This window comes from Rhineura floridana, chromosome 16, assembly GCF_030035675.1.
Source record: "Rhineura floridana isolate rRhiFlo1 chromosome 16, rRhiFlo1.hap2, whole genome shotgun sequence".
NCBI classification, from domain to species: Eukaryota; Metazoa; Chordata; class Lepidosauria; order Squamata; family Rhineuridae; genus Rhineura; species Rhineura floridana.
The window spans coordinates 34,366,238-34,384,866 of record NC_084495.1 but is presented as its reverse complement, the minus strand read 5'-3'; the positions used below and the strand labels follow the sequence as shown (position 1 = coordinate 34,384,866).

The 18,629-nt window shown below is 41.6% G+C and overlaps 1 protein-coding gene and 1 non-coding gene across 8 annotated transcripts; both read right to left on the bottom strand.

Moving 5' to 3' along the window:
- Positions 1-1,719: 1,719 nt before the first annotated feature.
- On the bottom strand, positions 1,720-14,902 carry RBMX (RNA binding motif protein X-linked). Of its 7 annotated transcripts, none has more exons than XR_009759281.1 (11): positions 14,798-14,902; positions 12,879-13,005; positions 12,585-12,691; positions 11,042-11,210; positions 9,620-9,739; positions 8,624-8,738; positions 7,779-7,904; positions 7,590-7,691; positions 6,365-6,465; positions 3,625-3,742; positions 1,720-2,494 (listed from the first exon to the last, which is right to left on the bottom strand). XR_009759281.1 is itself a non-coding variant. In XM_061598454.1 (10 exons), exons 2-10 carry the CDS (start codon positions 12,985-12,987, stop codon positions 5,555-5,557), a joined length of 1,260 nt encoding a protein of 419 aa, XP_061454438.1. In that variant the 5' UTR covers positions 12,988-13,005; positions 14,798-14,902; the 3' UTR covers positions 5,465-5,554. The 7 variants fall into 7 exon arrangements, 5 of the variants coding, with proteins under 5 accessions (XP_061454438.1, XP_061454441.1, XP_061454440.1 ...); XR_009759282.1 differs by having other exon boundaries at positions 3,636-3,742; XM_061598454.1 differs by lacking the exons at positions 1,720-2,494; positions 3,625-3,742 and adding an exon at positions 5,465-5,865.
- Positions 12,761-12,833, bottom strand: LOC133371553 (small nucleolar RNA SNORD61). Its single transcript, XR_009759344.1, has one exon. It is a non-coding gene; the product is annotated as a small nucleolar RNA SNORD61 (small nucleolar RNA).
- Positions 14,903-18,629: the final 3,727 nt, after the last annotated feature.

Here is an 18,629-nt window from a genome sequence, read left to right as displayed (position 1 = left end):
CCTGTATATCTCAGCTTTTTACTTCATACCCCTCACAATATACAACAGAGACCTGGACTACACTTGTAGCAGAACAAGCCCATAGAGGGAATTGTGAAGGATCCTCTTTTGAATACTTCCCCTGTGAAAAAATAATAAAACGGAGTACATCAGGAAGAAAGGCGTCTGGTTCTTGCTGCGCTAGTTTTCTATATGCAGGGTTTTTAAAAATAAAAATGCAGTAGTCAATTAAAAATGTGACCCCCTGCCTTCAGTCGTGCCACTTCATTTTCACACCATTCTCCTGAATGTATAGACCTGTACCTGCAGTTATTGAAGTGTTAACTTCAGACTCTACAGACGCTAGCTATCTTTTAACAGGTATGTTATATATAAGGCATCTACTCACAAAATGTCCAGAAAAATTACAGTGATTTGACACATTCCTTTTTTAAGCGTACATGGCTTTAAGGGTATCCCTAAAAGTTAGATGTGAACCCAGAAAACACATCTATGACACAGGTTTGGCTCAGGCTAGCTCTCAAGTGTGTTCTCTGGCAAACCAAGTCACACCTCTGCATAAGTTGTGAAACTGGCATCAAGCATTTAGCGTAATGGTGAGGAACCTCCAGATGACACCAGCTGCCAGGATGGCCAGTCCTCAGGGTTGAAAGTTGCAGTCCAGTGACATTTGGAGGACCACAGATTCTTGTACCCGATGCAAGGTAAATCTGTCACTGGACTACATTCACATGCAACACACAAAAATTAATCCCACTTTAAAGGGGGGGGGGACATGGAACACAAGATTGAAAACAAAAACCCCAAACGGATAATTGCCATTTAGATCCACCCTATTACCTTAACCCAGGGGTGGGTTAAGGTGGAACCTCGGGCCCAGGAGCTGTATGTGGCCCTTTAGGACTATCTGGCCATGGGGACTCTCCCTAGGCCACACCTCTTGTCACAGTTCTACACTTTCAGGTGCTTTGCTTGCCTGGAGTGAATGTGCCCTTGAATTATGATGCTTCTGCTTGCCTCGATAAGAGATGTGTAGACTTTTGCATGACTGGAATGCAGCCTACTGTACAAAGGCAAGAGGAACACCAATCATCTATTGCTCTGCCCTTTTGCCTGTCCCTGCACACTGCAAGGCTAATGGAACACTATCCCAAAAAATTGGGGAATATGAAAGTGACTTGTTTTAAAAGCTCTTTTCATTATTGCTATGGCATTTAAGTAGAACCATATGATGCATTTCTCAGCTCAGCAGTAGCACACCCTCAGTTCTGTAACACAGAAGACACATCAAACAATGGTCCTTTGTGGCTATTTAAACAGCAGGTTCCACCTTCATTTCCTCCCCTTTTGCATTTGTAACAAATGCAAGCTGCTGTACACATTTCAGCTCTGCAATAGTTGTGCTGACTCATGTGGTTTAACTTGTCGCTGTCTCCACCTACTGGCAGCTTGAACTTCTGTACTAGCACTCACTGGATAGAGTAATCAATCCTCCCCCTTGGGACTGTCCCCCTTTTGCACAATGGCTTTGTATGAGGGAAGGCTCTAAATGTCATAGAATGAGGAGCATGTAAGGCACTGACCCTCCCAGCTCATTTCCACTTGTGCACCTGAAGTAAGAACTACTTCCTAGTGTGAGCTACCAAACTTCTCTTGCCTATCTGGAGCCCTCTTCAGAAGTTAATCACAATATGCAAGGACATGAAACACTGAAATGAGTCAGAAAAAAAACCCTTTATTTTGACAATAAATTGAATACAATCTTTGCTTCTTGGGTATTTGCAATTGTGAGAATTTCCAACCATTTTTGGTTTAGGAACTTTTCCTGGTTGATACAATTCTGTTTTGAATAAGGCTACTTACATTGGTGGTACTACCTCATTTCCAAAGTAATCTTCCAAAAAGCTAGTTACAAAAGAGAACAGAAGGCCTCATCTAATTCCTATCAATACTAGATCCATGTTTAGTAGTATTTCAGAACCCATTTCTTAAGCCCACACAATTTTGTCTATTCTACTATTAACAGACGGCCTTTTCAGTTTAATTTTAATTCATGAGACTACCAATCTTATTTGTACTCTTGCAGTTTCCTGACTTCCTAATTTCCTTGTAGTTCAAAACATTGATCTGCCAAGCTTTAAAAATTCTTCTCCTACATTTGTGAAGTAACTGCCTTAGATAGCACTTCAGCATGCCTAATACAGAGGGCCCAACTGTGGGTCCTCTACTGTCAAAGAGTAGCAAGTTAGATGCCACAGCTTTTGCATCACGTTTGTAAGAGGGAACAAATAATTTGCATCCGACTGTTCTGACATTTAGGAATCTTCCTCTTTATTAACATCCAGTGCTCACAGCCAAGTGACACTGGCGTTTAAGATCTGACTTCCTTCTAAAATGTCTTCATTAAACCTGTAGACACATTTTAGCCTGCTCAGCAACCGCACTCTCCATAGGCATCCACTCTTCAAAGTGTCAGTCACAATTAATCTTGTACCTAAGATAAAAAGAATAATTTTAGCGGTGTCCCAAAGGAAATCATCAGAAAGCTGTGACTTGCTCAGAGACATTAAGTCACGAGTAGGTTTGCTTTGATGCAGATACAAACTCAGAATACAGGCTGCAGAGATTACTATACTCTACAATTCTCAACTTGGAAAGGATTTGTCAGAAGCGGGCACGCCATCCTTAAAATGATAGAAGAGACTTTAATACAGCATTGCCCAACAAAAAGGAAAATATACTTAAGGATACTTATTTAGGTGCATTGTGACTACTTATACCTTCTCAATAATTTACTCTGTTCAGTACTCTTATAGGGATACAACAGATGCCTACTACCTGCACTTTTCAGAAACAACTGAAGACATTTTTGGTCTGACAAGTTTTTCCCAGCTGGATAAATAGGTCTCTGCCATGGATTTTTTAAATTGTGTGTTGCATTTAACTTTTTAAATATATTTTGTATATTGCCACAGGATAGAAGTGAAAGGTGATGAATGAACAATACTCCACAGACTACTGAACAGCATTTCTGAAATCCTGGAGAAACGCACTTTACAGAAGCTTTCACCAGAGATTTTAAAGTTTACAGCTTTCTGTGGCACCGTTAAGGGTATTCCAGGTATCAGCACCAAGAACTAAACCCTGAGAGCAAGGTAACTCGTTCTTTGCATCACAACCACATACATTTTCAAACCAAAGTTAGGAAGTTATTTAAGAATGACTCAAGGGCAGATCCAAACATAACCTTTTTTTTGGGGGGGGGGGGGGAAGACTCCAATTCCCAAATCATATGCGATACTGAAGTCATTATTCCTGCTGGGAGGTCTCTGAAGCTTGTTCTCATAGCAATAGATCTGCATGTATCCAAAAATGCCATTTACTGCTCTTGGCTTTAAAAGAAATCCAGTTTGTTATCTCCTATTGCTCAGTAGATAAGCAAAGATGAGCTTTCAGAACGGGGTGGTTACTTGCTTATCCAAACTTAGCCCCAAAGAGCTCAGCACAAACCTCAGTGAACATGTTACTATTTAACCTGTGCATTATGTCCGTCCATTTTCAGCTTGCAAAGTGTTAAGCTAAACTAGGCTTAAAGATATGAAGTCTTCTTAAAGCTGCACTCACCTCTGGCTTACCTGTTGTACTGGTTACAGGAAGCATCTGTGTCATCTGCTACATCCACGTAATGCACTATTAATCTATGTACTGCATCCCAGATCACATCTTAAAGGAAGAGGTCAGCCTGCAACAATTAAATTAGGCATGAAAGATTATGCAAACACAAACCGCCCAAGCCCACAGCCACCCCCCCAAAACACAACAAATACACCTGGGTTTGCCGATTAACCTGCTTCAAGCTCTAATGCTTTAGTTTGAGGTGGAAGGTTCACTGGATTGGAATGAACTGGAATGGCTTATGGATTCTCATTTCCTTTCCAATGGTGCTTTTCATGGTAAATCCATTAACTTGACTGGCAAATGTTTTGAGGATTATAGCAGAACGTTAGTTGGAGGTCTTCAGGTCTTACTATATTTCAAGAGCATCTTTTGGACTTCCTGGCTGTACCTGGGTCATGACAACTTGCCACAGGTTCTGCCATTTGTATCAAAACTCCCCACACGACTACAGTACAAAGAAAAGAAGTCAGGCATCCAACTAAACATCAGGTTTGTAATAATGCTTGCTTGAAATTCCCCAAGGTGGTACAGATTTTGGCAATTTAAGCCAATTTCTGATAGTGTCAGAATTTTAATTTCTTAAAATATATAGCATAGGCTGTCTGTTGTTTTTTTTAAAAGTATCTTCATTGAAATATACTGGGCAAAAAACCACAATCCCTCCCAACCCTTTACAGGAATGTTTGTCTACAATGAGTTGCTTTCTTAGCATCACTTTCAAAAGCTTTGTGCCAAACACACTTTCATCCAAGACAAGGTTATGTTGAATTTGGAAGGCTTCGTCTAAGGCTATCCAGCACAGTTTTTTTTTCCATTGGGTGCTGCTTTAAAATCTAGAAAGAGCTTCCATTGCCATGATGTACAGCATGTCCTACCGTACTTAAGGACGATAGTTTTGGTTTCATGTTTGACTAGACTGAAAAACTAGTTTGCTTTGCTTACCATCTTTGCTGTTTCACAGGCATTTGATGCTTTAAATCTGTTGTGGAATGCTGAAAGTTTCACTTGTTTATATGAAGCCATAAGCCTTTCAGCAGTTGGAGAGAAAGACTTCTTTGCTTATCTTATTTTCTCCATTTTGCCTTTGGAGTCAAAGATGTTCCTTTAAAAATGAGACACTACAGGGTTGCAAAAATTTGAAACAGTAAGAGCAAGTATCGTTTCGCAGCTTCTTTGATGGAACTGGTCAAACCTCTTACTTACAGATCTGTAGCTTGCTTGCTACAGGTTAATATGTTATTTGGGGGCGAGGTTCTTGCACATTCCCAAATGAAATATGTAGAAAGGCACAACGTACATTCAGCATTATCCATGTGTTGTTTGATTTAATGACTGAATGGTATCCTGAATTTTTACATAAGACTGAAGAAATTTTGTTATTTGGGACCATTGTGTGCATTTCGGCATGGAGATGACGCTTAACATTTTAGTTTGGCACACATCCCACCACCCTCCAAAAGCTAAAATGGTTTGCCTAGAAAGAAGGCACATTTGCATGTGTAGAATGATCCATGGCCATTTTAGATGGCTGCACGTTGTATGGGAAGCCTTAGGGTTCCTGGTCTCATTGATGAGGTGAGAAGTGTGGCATTTCAGGGTTAACGTTTACTTTGAAAAGTTACAACACCAGTACACAGGCTCAAAATGTCATACATTAACATCTGCTTTTTGAGAGAAATATTAACAATTTTGAAATGAAATTAAACATGTTTACTTTTTCCTCACAAAAAACATAAGTAATGGAGGGGAACTTAACAAGCAACAATTAAAAAAGGTAAAAACAATGTTTCAGTAGTCCTCTGGGAGTGAAGCTAAAACTTCCACATTCCATTTGTTGGAGGAAAAAAACTGATTTGGTCCAATAGTTTCAAAGGTTTTAGTATCTGCTTCGGCCTCCTCCTCTATCAGAGCGGCTCCCTCCACGGCCGCCACCTCTGGGTGCTCCGCGGCTTGAGCTGCTGTATGAATCACGTGGAAGAGGGTAACCCCTTTCCATAGAAGGGGGAAGGCCTCGGTCTTGTCTTCCAACACGATCGCGGCCACTTGAGTAGACATCACTTCTGCTGCTTGAGTAACTTTCTCGACTTCCACCATACCCATCTCGGGTGCTCCCGTAATCGTCATAGCGACTGCTTCCACCATAAGATGGAGGGGGCCCTCGTGCAGGTGGAGCACTACGTGAGTTACCTGCAGGTTCAATGGTCAGGTAATAGGGCAACACTATAAATCATATCACCACAACGTTACATCTGAGTTTAAAAGAATTGTATCAATGGTGTGTGTTACTCTTTTGTAATAACTGAGAAGTTTTAATATAATCTCACATGTTGGGACATTTGGCAGGGGAGTATCGGGTAGTGAATGAAATAAACAGGCTGTTTGAAGACGCTGGTACTTTTCAAGGCAGCTCTTTTTGGGGTTATTCCAGAACAGCTTGCTATTTTTACAGAAGAAACTCAGCCATTTTTTTCCAGTGATAGATGCAATTCAGAACTGTTGAACTTTTGCTTCGTTAGCTTATGGGAACTGTAATTCAATTGTTTTGTTAAAAATAAAGTAACGGTATGTTTTTTTCACTGCAATGGGCAAGCCCAGCATGCTAAATCCCCACTTAAGTAAAAGCAGTCTAGTGATTCAAGAATGAAGCTCATTAATTTTCCTCAAGACCTTCAAAATAAGCACTTACCATAACTCTCATATGAATCTCTGTAAGAGCCCCCACTTGGGTGATCCGAGTAGTCCCGGTCACGCCCTCCGTAACCATCACGATCGCTGTAAGAGGAATAACTGTTGTGGTTTAGTACAGGCTGTCACTAAACAACATCTGTAAGCCTCTAGGGTAGTCTTTCACTTATACTGTTCTTCCTCAGAGCAGCTTACATTTAGTTCCCAGGCAGCCCCACATCCATGCAGTTTTGAAATGACCCACCCCTTAGTCCCAATACCTTAAGTAAGTGTAACTAAAATAATCACATATACATGTTTACCTTTGCCTCCATTACCCTCCCCTCCCCTTTCCCTTGTGTCTGCATAAGCTGCTTGGGGTAAGGGCTTGCCAAAGCTGAATAGCACCATGTACATTAGGGGTGATGGGCAGAAGGTAGCTATGGATCTACTATTAGATTGGCTAGCATTTCTGACTCCCAATTATACTGATGAAATATAGAAAGCTTGTAGCAATTAGGAATAGGTTTTTGTGGGGAAGGACTGTGAGCTCCCTTCAGTTAGGATGCCTAAAATGAACTTGTGGGCTCAGAATTTTTTAATTCTATAATTTACACCAGGCTCCAGTTGGTAGATTCCTGAGTTTTAATTAAAATTAAAAGTCAATTCCACAAGTCTGAAATCTGCCCCACTCCTGATATACATGGATAGTGCTATATAAATCAATAATGAACTTTTATCTTCCACAGAACTATATCATCCGCCTTCACATGGTTGGCTAGCGGCTTTAGAGCTGCTTTAATGAAAGCCAATAATTTTTCATGCCATAGGTATAGTTCAAATCAAGTTTTATTTCTCTTATATTACTGTTGCCAGAATGATAGCCGTGTAAACATTTTGAAACAAAGCCAACAGAGTCTTGTTGCACCTTAAAAATAAACACATTTGTTAGGGGATAAGCTTTCTTGGACCACAGTCCACTTCTTCAGGTGAATGAAGTTATCCTCATTGCAAGTATAAATAGTAACACTTCATGCATCTGATGAGATGGACTGCAGTCCATGAAAAAGCTTATGCCATAATAAAGTCATTAATCTTTGAAGAGCCGCAAGACTTTGTTATATTACTGTGGTTTATTATTTGAATCAAATCATAGAGCCACAATAATTGAATCATAAGCTTGACTAACTTGTTCTATGAAATATTAGAGATTTGTTTGAGAATACACAAAAGTGAACGTTATGTACCTGTAACCTCTTGAGGGGTACTCATCTCGTGAACTGGAATGACCATAATCACGGTAGGCATAATCTCTTGGAGGTGGATCATAATCCTTTGTGTCTCTGGAACTTGCCAATTGAACAATGAGCTTGACTAGCTTGTTAATGGAATATTAGAGATATGTTTGAGAATACACAAAATAGAAATTTAAGTACCTGTATCCTCTTGAGGGGTACTCATCACGTGAACTGGAATGACCATAATCACGGTAGGCATAATCCCTTGGTGGGAGAGCATAATCCCTTGTGTCCCTGGAGCTTGGATAGTCTCGACTTGAATAGCTACAGAAATGAAAATCAAAGCATTTTTGTCCAGTGGTGAAGTGCAGGAACTCATTACGACAATGCAGAATCATGTTTAGTTTATGATCTTATTGTTCTATTGTTTTTATATGTGTCTTGTTGTATGTACACTGCCTAGAAATGCAAATGATTAAGTGGTATATAAATGTTTTAAATAAAACAAATAAACAACAGCTCTCATAGCCACAGTCTCAAGTAGAGCCCAAATGCAGGCAATTTGATCCATTATATACACAGATAGCATATGGGCTTGGCTGACAAGTGATAGAATACTGAACGTGCAAAAGGTGGTATATTAAATACTGGCTAGGGAAACCTGAGAACATCTCTGATTAGCCTTTAGCTTTTAATTAGAAATGCAAACAATTTTGCAATAAACTGTTACAACTGAACGGCTAGCATGAAGTAGAAATCCCATTAAAGGAGATGTGTATCCAGCCTCTGCTCCCCCCTCCATTCTAATTTCCTTAATGTTGGTAATTTTTCATAAACAGTAAATATCAAAAGCTTGTTACCGCATTCATTTTCCAGAGCAAGAGGGTTCATGTTCTGACACTCTCGTGCCTGGTGTAAAAAATGCCCTTGAGTTCGGCTTCCATATACCCCACTAGTTAATAATGCTGCTTTTGCCATCAAAATGCAGAAAGCTCATTATAGGCCCTTGATCTGACAAAATATTCACCAGGGGTTGACTCTACCTGTCTTTAGTACTGTATCCATCATCTCTAGGAGACAAGTAGACATCTCTTCGTGATGACAGTGGTTCTCTGCGTGGAGGTCCTCCGTAACTGTCTCTACCACGTGACAAGGGCGCTTAAATAATCAAACACAAAATGAAGTATTCTGAAATAAAACATTCTGAAAACAAGGTATCAGTAGAGAAAGTTGTTCCTGTCATGAACTGACAGAACACACACATCACGCTGGACTAATTTTTTGGGGTGGCATATATTTCATGCAATCCCTTTATTTCTTCTTCTAGCTGATAAAGTTCCACATTTTATCAAAGGCAAAGCTGCTTTCTGTTCCTCCAAATAGTGGCTTAGTCCAAAAAAGCATACTTAAACAGGAGCTGATTAGTGGGCATTTAGCCCATATTTTAAAAAGCAAGAACCCTTTTCAAAGGTGTTACAAGGTTCTTTTGTGGCACACATGGGGACGGGGGTGAAAGAGAGAAGGTAAGCGGTTGAAAGCCATTCGAAGGTATTAAGAATGATCAAGAAACATAGAAGGTTCTCGTAGTTATTGACTGCTTGAAGGGATTGTGCGGAACACCTTAATCAGCCAGTAGAACCAAGAAATTGACATTCACATCTTACTCCAGCAAGGGCAGCTGAAGTGCCCAGAGACACAAGTTGGGACCTGTTCCCAACTTAGCACTGTGCTGTTGCTGTTAAGAGTCTCTTAAAAACAGCAAGACTGTATTACTGCTTTCAAGTTCCAACAAACCTCAGCACAACTGCAAGGACAAGCCCTGGCTTTCTCCCCAAATGAGAGGCAACCACTCACCCAAAATTTGTGAACCCCATCTAATGAGAAACTGAGGGAGAATGAACTGTTTTTCTCACCCAAAAGGTGATTTTACTGGCTGCCAGTCCATCATGGATCTCATGTGATGGGCTAGCACCCAGCGAAAAGCAGATTTTCATTATTGTTAACATTTACAAGTTATTTGGTACAAGAAAAAACCTTACCTCTGCCACCCATTCCACTACTGCTACGAACAGGTCCTGAAGGCGCAGGTCTCTTAGGTGGTGGACCACCACTACGAGGAGGTGGACCCCTCTTCATTGGGAGAGGACCTCTAGAAGAACCTAAAACAATGGCAATGAGTATGTCAGCTAGATAGCACCTTTAGAGATTCAGTGACCAAAACAACACAAAAGAAACAGGATTCCTTAAGAGAATCTGCCTCACAGGGAGCACAACATATTATTGTGATGAAAGGGGTAGTCCCTGCAGCACCCATGATATACAGGTAATATTCCTGCACTGTCAGGCTTCTGCTCCGATTCAATTTCATCAGATCAATGACAGTGAATACGAAATCAAAATAATAGCCTACCAAATGTCAAAATAATGGAAACAGATTCAACTGTAGTATGTTTTTATTTGTTAACGACATGGGCCATAACAAAATGAGCTAAAATTACAAAAACAAAGGATAACCTAAGCAATTATCTAAAAATTAACAGTATCTGCTGTTGAAAAAATGCTTCCTTTGCAACAAGATTTCTGATACTATTTGCTCCTTATTTGAACAACTGTCCTTTCCATACAACAGGTGGTCTGCTAAATATAGTGAAAATGAATTCCACAGAAGTAGGTGTAATGTTTAACACCACTCAGCTGGGCCAGCCTACAAAGTTTTACATTCTGTTCTAAAATTCAGCAACACTGTTGACTACAACAGACTCAAATTGCTATCTGCTGTTTAAACTCAAAATAAACTCAAGAATGGAGAGCAGCTGTAAACTGCAAAAATAATCGTCAACAGCTTATACGTAAATATGACAAACAAGCTCACCTTTGTTTAACACATTTTAAAACAACAAAGCAGCAGGAGTACTGTTTGAACTTAAGTCTGAATTGCATACAATAGCCTGAGTTTTAGTCTACTATTCAGTGTTCTGAAATTATTTGCTGATATGAATACATTGTTCATTTTAATCTTAAACTGATGTCTTATAAAACTATTAAGCACAATACTGACTGAAGAACATCTGCCCAAAGTTGCAGAATTTCAGTATGTTAAGGCAAATCCCCAATTTGCCTGATTAACAACATGAGATTAATCCCTGGACCTACTGCCATGATACAACTCCTTTTAAGCAAGCTTGCAAAGTCACAAAACCCTTCAATTAGATTACAGTGAACCCAATATCCTCTCCCACTCTTTGAAGAACGAATTAAGATAGACCATCTTTTCCTTATGCTTCAGAAAGAGGGAAGAGAACTGTATCAGAAATTCCCTATTTGTACAGTGTCATGTTTTGATTTTTATGAGTACAATATTCCTTGTTTGCAACACAGCGGCTTTCCCAGTATGCTGCCAACCAGCAAGTTTATATGCACTGTTGTACATGTTGCCCAATTACACATAGGAATACACATACCCAAATGACTCCCTCTTGAAGGAGGCCCCCGTGTTCCACTTCCGCCTCTTCCACCTCTAAGACCTCTTGGAGGACCTCTGCTCCTTGGAGGGGGTGGGGGGCCACGCCTACCGGTTTCAAAGGATGGCTTGGTAGCTTGTTCAACTTTAATGGCTTTTCCGTCTAAAGACTGAATAAAGGAATCTAGCTCAATGTTTATAGCCAACGTTTGTTTTCAGGACAGAGTCCCTCAATTCTTAACTCTAGATCATTGTCTGTGGCAATTGTGTTTAGTATTACTCAGGGATAAACCAATTTTTTTTAACGGAATGTATTATTTTACTAAATTTCGTAAACTGTTCTGACATCTTAACTGATGGACAGCTTAAAAGCTGAATATGTAGCTTCAACCAGCATTTGTAAGATGCCTTGCTGAATGTCATGGATCCCAATCTTTCTTGGTTCTTGATTATGATTTGTGAAGCTATGTAAAGTGAAACCAGTGCACTCCCTCACAGGTTTTGCCTTTATTAGCAGATCTGTACGCTTACCTTAGGGATTTAACTTTGAGGCCTTGAAGATATTTAAATAGGCAATTTGTGGATTGCATTTCAGGTGTCTAAGCTATCCCATCCAGAGTACAGAGTGCTTGCATGATACTGAATTGTTTGTCATTTACCTAAGGTTAAACTGTTTTACTTTCACTCTGGTGGGTGTCAAGTACTACTTGTAACTGCATTACTGTAATGCTGTTATTTAATTTGCCCTTTTAACTTTTTTCACAGGTGTATGTGATAACATTGCAATAATGACAAATTAATTGAGCACTAGTTTTTGGCTACTACATCAGTCTTATTAGACTGCATACGAATCCTCTAGATCTTGCATTTCCAACTGCATCCAAATAAATTTTCAGACACACACTTTTTCATGTTTCAGATTATATTAAGTGGCAACAGTCACTACAGGTATTTTCTAGGAATAAGTGATGAAGCCATCACAATCAGGATATAATCCTTTAGATTTATGTAACACTAACAGTTCTTTTGGAAATATACTGGTAAGAGTAGCTCGGCAAACATCCTCAGTATGATTTTTGAAGAAAACATGCCATCAGGCTTAGATTGTCTTAAGGTAGAAAAAAAGTGGATGTCATTCAATATAACAAGTGGTTGGAGGGAGGTGCCCAGAATGACAAAACAAAATGATAAAAAGTCACAATTTTATTCCGTTTTTATAAATAAAAAATGTATAAAAGGCCCAACGCGTTTCGGCTAATCACATATAGCCTTCATCAGGGAATGTTTGTTTAAATTCTTCCTTCAAAGTGATGATGTTATTGATATTATTCAAAAGATTACAAGTCGCTTACCAGATTCAGCCTGACGAACGTGTTACTGACGATTTGTAATCTTTTGAATAATATCAATAACATCATCACTTTGAAGGAAGAATTTAAACAAACTTGTCTCGTTAAGGCAATAAAAACAACATTGATCAGCCAATCAGTCCAATCACCTCAACTTGGTAGACTGCAATAAATGGAAAACACATCAGTTCCTACCTTTCCATTCATATCTCTGGCAGCATCCTTAGCATCTGCTGGACTCTCAAAGGTAACAAAAGCAAATCCTCTTGATTTGTTGGTTTCACGATCTTTCATAAGGAGAACTGAAGAGAGACCAAAGAGTTATTCCACTGTTTCATCGTACGGGGGCACCTCTCAAGTTTTACACAAGCCTGCTCAGAACTTCTTAGAGGACGTGTAAGCTCTATCACTTCAGCTGATCAAAGCTGTTAAGTTCATCAGAGCAGAACTTTAACTTAATAGTCCCCACTGAAGATGCTTTGTGCTTACCTTCCACTATGCGACCATATTTGCCAAAGACAGATTCAAGAGCCTTTTCGTTGGTCTCTGTGTTCAGCCCACCAATGAACAGCTTCCCAGGGCGATCTGCTTCAACCATTTTGACACTGTTTGGGATCTGGAACAACACACATTCAAACAGAACCATTGGAGATTGCTTAAGTGTTTTCATACTTCTGATATCAAGCTTGGTTGTGACCTTTGGGAGTATGTGACTAGTGTAAGAGACCTACCCTGACAGTATTATGCAGATATCAAACTGATTAGGAATTAATTTCTTTCCCAGCTCATTGGCCTTTAACTATTAAATGGCAAAGACTTAATCCTATCTGTGGCAACAAAGGCCTTGCTTAAACACATCTAATTTAGAACTGTTAAGTGTCCCAACACATCACCCTGCTCCAAAATCCAGAAAAAGCAATGACCCTTCAATTACTGCAAACTAGAGCTCCAATGTAAAAGATGCTCAGGTGCCACAAGGCTCAGTCTTTGGCACAGGGGTGACAATTAAGGAAACCAAAACTAATGTAAGACAAGGAAATATTGGTCAGGGAACAAAATACGAAGTCTCCCCTATGAAGTTTTTACCTACTGAAAAATGTTGAACAAGCCTGTTACCACAAGAGGAACTGTCTCCCAGAGGGATATTTCACCCCACCCTCATTTTATTTCATTTTTTATTTGACAAAAAGAGTATTTAGCTCTTTAAATCAAGAGGGAAAGCATTCAGAATTCTACCCAACAGCTCACTAAGCAATAATATAATCAAGTAATTTTTAAACTTATGTGACTACCAATAACTATACTGTATTCTGCAATGATTCCATACTCCCTTATTGGAAAGATAGATTTTGGCTATAGGCTCAGTGAGGGAAGCAGCCCAATCCCACTTATGTGCACTTTCTTGTATGCTGCAAACTGAAATGAGGGTAGGGGAAGAAGCTTAAACCTAGCTGTGGTTTGGAGCTCACAAAGCAATACCCTCTGCACACCAAAACCTTCAGCCATCCTTCACCAGTCATGATGAAAAGAAAAATAACTGAAATGTTTGGCAAGAGGGATGAAGTGATATTGGCAAGGACGTGCTGTTCTTAACTGAGTGTAAGGCACTGTAACGTTTAAGAACTTGGCTAAGTTCTAATAGCCTGCTTTTCCCTCCTCTCACCCGTTCCTTTTAAATCCTAACCCCGAGGGCAGAGAACATGTTCATTCTGACTTTTTGTAAGCCGCTTTGAGCGTCTTTTTCTCTACAAAGGGCGGGGTATATAAATGCCCTAAATAAATATTACAAGACAGACACAATTAAAAGGAAAGCAAGCAAATAAACATGGGGGGGAAGCACAAACCCGGTCAATTCACACAGCCCCCCCCAAGTTAAGTTCACCCTACGGACGCGCATGCGCGACTTTGAAAAAGAAAGGAGGATACGCGCGCGCAGTTGAGAGGCAAAAATGCAAGGATCAGTGGCGCATGCGCAGCAAGGGCTGTCTCTCAACACCCACCCGGCGTCCTAGCGCCGGACCCCTCAACCGCGCGCACTTCGGGAGAGAATAAAGGAGGGCCTGAAGGCGAGCACAAAATGGCGGCTCTAGCGACCCTCCCAACCAGCCAACCCTCTCCTTCAGTGAACAGGTTCCTGTCCTCAGGCAGGCCGAAGGGAGCCCCCCTCGCCGTCTAGCACCTCCTCCGTGGCTTAAAATGGCGCCTCAGCATCCCTGAGAGGAAAAAAGCTGAGGGGGGGAGGGGCATGGATTTTTAAATTAAAAAGTTTTTTAAAAAAGAGGACCTATAAAGGACACCCCCTTCTCAGGTCTAGCCGGCTGACCTAGATGGGAAGGGGTGGGGGAGAATAGGAAGGACCACCGCCTCAAGGTGCCACCCATGCGTGGGGCAGCCTGTCGCATGCTCACCTCGTCCCGACCAGTAAGAACGGCAACGACGCACTGAGAGGGAACAAAGGCGCCGAGGGCCTTTATATAGCTGACGTCACCGCGTTCGGACGAGGCCCGGATGGAAGAGTGAAAAGAAACCGGGCGGGGGGAGGGAACCTGGAGAGTGAGCACGTTTGGAAGATGGGCGGGGCTCCTGCGCGTAGCACAAAGGGTATTGAAAGCGTGTGTACAACTCCCTGTGAAGTGAAAATCAAAAAAAAAAAAGCCCAAGTTACAAACCTGTCCATATTTACTTGAAAGTAAGTCTCACTCAGTGTAATTGGACTTATATTGGAGTGAGCATGCATTGCATTTCCCAGGAACAGAATTTCTTGTTCATGTACACCCTTGCTCTCACTTTAAATTTAGACTGTAAGCTTTGCTGGGCGGGAATTTTGTTTTTCCCCTTTTGTTTATGTCAGTCTGCAAAGCACCAAAGTGCAGTAACATAGCAATTAAATGGATTATTTAATTTTATTTGTTTGGAGCATTTGTACCCTGCTCTTCAAACAAAGAGGCTCCCAGAGTGGCTTATATACAATCAAATTAGTTTAGAGAAAAGGTGAGCAAGAAGTCACATGATAGACGTGTATAAAATTATGCATGGTATTGAGAAAATAGTAACGCTTTTCTCCCTTTCTTATGACACTATAAGTTGTGGACACCTGAAGCGGAATGTAGAAAGATTCAGGTCAAACAAGAAAAAGTACTTACTATGCAACTCCCACAAGAGGCCGTGATGGCCATCAACTTGGATGGCTTTAAAAGAGGATTAGACAGTCAAAGAAGATAAAGCTATCAGGGCCTACTAGCCAGGAGAGCTATGTTCTGTCCCCATAGTCAGAGGCAGTATGCTTCTGAATACCAGTTGCTGGAAACCTCAGGAGGGGAGAGACAGCTCTTGCACTCAGGTCCTGCTTGTGGGCTTCACACTGGAGTATCTGGTTGGCCACCGTGAGAACAGGATTCTGGACTAGATGGGCCACTGGCAGCAGGCTCTCATGTTCTAGACTTAAATGAAACAGGAAGTCCCTTCCCACAGACTTACCACCCTTCCCACAAGCTTACCATGACACCAAAGGGAAAAAGGTCAGGGAGGGAAGAGGGGAAAAAAAAAAAAAGCAAAATCTGGCCTGTTTTTAAAGTTGAATAGTAGTTCTTATAATCAGGGCTGTGGAGTCGGAGTCTTGGAGTCGGAAGCAATTTTGGGTGGAGTCGGAGTTGGTAGAAATGTACTGACTCTGACTTCAAAATAAAATTAATATTTTAATATTAATTTATTAATATACATTTGCCATTTATGAAGGAGTCAGAGTTGGAGTCAGACAGTAGAAAAATTAATATACATTTGCCATTTATGAAGGAGTTAAGAGTCGGAGAGTAGAAAAATAGAGGAGTCGGAGTCGAGGTTTGACATACCGACTCCACAGCCCTGCTTATAATGACCAGCAGGAATGAAGACAGTTTGGAGATAGGAGGCACCTAATGGAGCTGGTCTTCCAGCAGAGCTGATGGAATGTGTCATTTAATACTAAAAATATTGTATTATATTTGCTGCTTCAGGGGTCTTTAAAGGGGGTTAGACAAATTCATAGAGGACAAGAGATCTGTCAATGGAGATTAGCCATGGGAGTTACATGGCTGGGGAGCCACAATGGGAGAAGGCTGTTGGCTTCATGCTGTGGTGGAGGTGGTAGATTTCCTAGAGACATCTGGCTGCCCACTATGGGATGGAGGATGCTGGACTAGATGGTTCTTTTGGTCTGATCCAGCAAGGCTGTTTTTGTATAATTATAGATACAGGCCTGAAGCCAGCAGCTGGCCATGGCGGGCAGTGGCCAAGGGCCCCAGGAGCTTGGAAGGGCCTCTTACTAGCCTAACCCAGCTGTGGCACCATTCCCCACCTGGCACCCAGATGCTTTTTAGTGGTGTGAGGTTGTGTCACTTTTGAACAGGGGCCAAGCTCAGCTGTGTCTTGCCCTCTTGGGGTTATGGGTGTGGCTCATTGTTCGCACTGGTTGAAGGGCCCCTCAAAATCTGTTGCTAACCCCCTATGCATATCCCATTTTTGAGTGGAGTCTTCAGAGTGCCTCAGAACTCTGATAAAGCATATGACAACCCATACACTTAAGTATTAGCCAATAATATTTTTACACAATAATGATGAGAATGTTAATTTTTTTTTAAAGTGCTGCACAAGAGTCTTTTCTTGTTTTTGTTGCAACAGCTGCCACTGTGGAGTATGTAAGGATGATGAAAGATTTATTTATTTATTTATTTATTTATTTATTTCATTTTTAAACCGCCCATAGCGAATAGCTCTCTGGGCGGTGAACAAAACAAGATTAAAATACAATATTACAATAAAATTACAATAAAATCAGCAACAAGTTAAACGAAAAAAAAAAATTAAATGAAACACATTGAACATTAAAATGCCTGGGAGTATAGCCAGGTCTTAACCTGGCGCCTAAAAGAAAGTACCGAAGGTGCCAGGCGTATCTCCACAGGTAGGCTGTTCCACAGTTCGGGGGCCACCACAGAAAAGGCCCTAGATCTAATAACAATCCTCCGGGCATCCTGATGAGTTGGTACCCGGAGGAGGGCCTTGGATATTGAACGAAGTGAATGGGTAGGTTCATAGCGGGAGAGGCGTTCCACAAGGTATTGTGGTCCCACACTGTGTAAGGCTTTATAGGTCAAAACCAGCATCTTGAATCTGGCTCGGAAACAAATAGGCAGCCAGTGCAGGCGGGCCAGGACAGGTGTTATATGCGCAGACCAGCGGGTCCTCGTTAACAACCTGGCTGCTGCATTTTGCAGTAGCTGAAGTTTCCGAACGGTCTTCAAGGGCAGCCCTACGTAGAGCGCATTACAGTAGTCCAGTCTAGAGGTTACCAGAGCGTGAACAACTGAGGCGAGATCGTCACTGTCCAGATAGGGGCGTAGTTGGGCTACTAAGTGAAGATGGTAAAACGCATTCCGTGCCACCGAGGCCACTTGAGCCTCAAGCAACAAGGAAGGGTCAAAAAGGACCCCCAAGCTACGAACCGGTTCCTTCAAGGGGAGTGTAACCCCATCTAGAACAGGATGAACATCCACCATCTGGGCAGGTAAAGAGCTCACCAACAGTGTCTCAGTCTTGTCTGGATTAAGTTTCAGTTTATTAGCTCTCATCCAGTCCATTATCGCGGTTAGGCAACGGTTCAGCACATCAACAGCCTCACCTGAAGAAGGTGAAAAGGAGAAGTAGAGTTGCGTGTCATCAGCGTACTGATGGCAACGCACTCCAAAACTCCTGATGACCGCACCCAGAGGCTGCATGTAGATGTTAAAGAGCATGGGGGACAAGACCGACCCCTGAGGCACTCCACAATGGAGAGTCCAGGGTGTCGAGCAATGTTCCCCAAGCACTACCTTCTGGCGACGATCCGCTAAGTAAGAGCAGAGCCACTGCCAAGCAGTGCCCCCAACTCCCAACTCCGCGAGCCTCCCCAGAAGGATACCATGGTCGATGGTATCAAACGCCGCTGAGAGATCAAGGAGAATCAACAGGGTCACACTCCCCCTGTCCCTCTCCCGACAAAGGTCATCATACAGGGCGACCAAGGCTGTTTCAGTGCCAAAACCAGGCCTAAAACCGGATTGAAACGGATCCAGATAATTGGTTTCATCCAAGAGTGCCTGGAGCTGGCCAGCGACCACCCGCTCCAGGACCTTGCCCAAAAAAGAAACATTCGCCACCGGTCTATAGTTGTTCAAAATATCTGGGTCCAAAGAAGGTTTCTTTAGAAGAGGTCTCACTACTGCC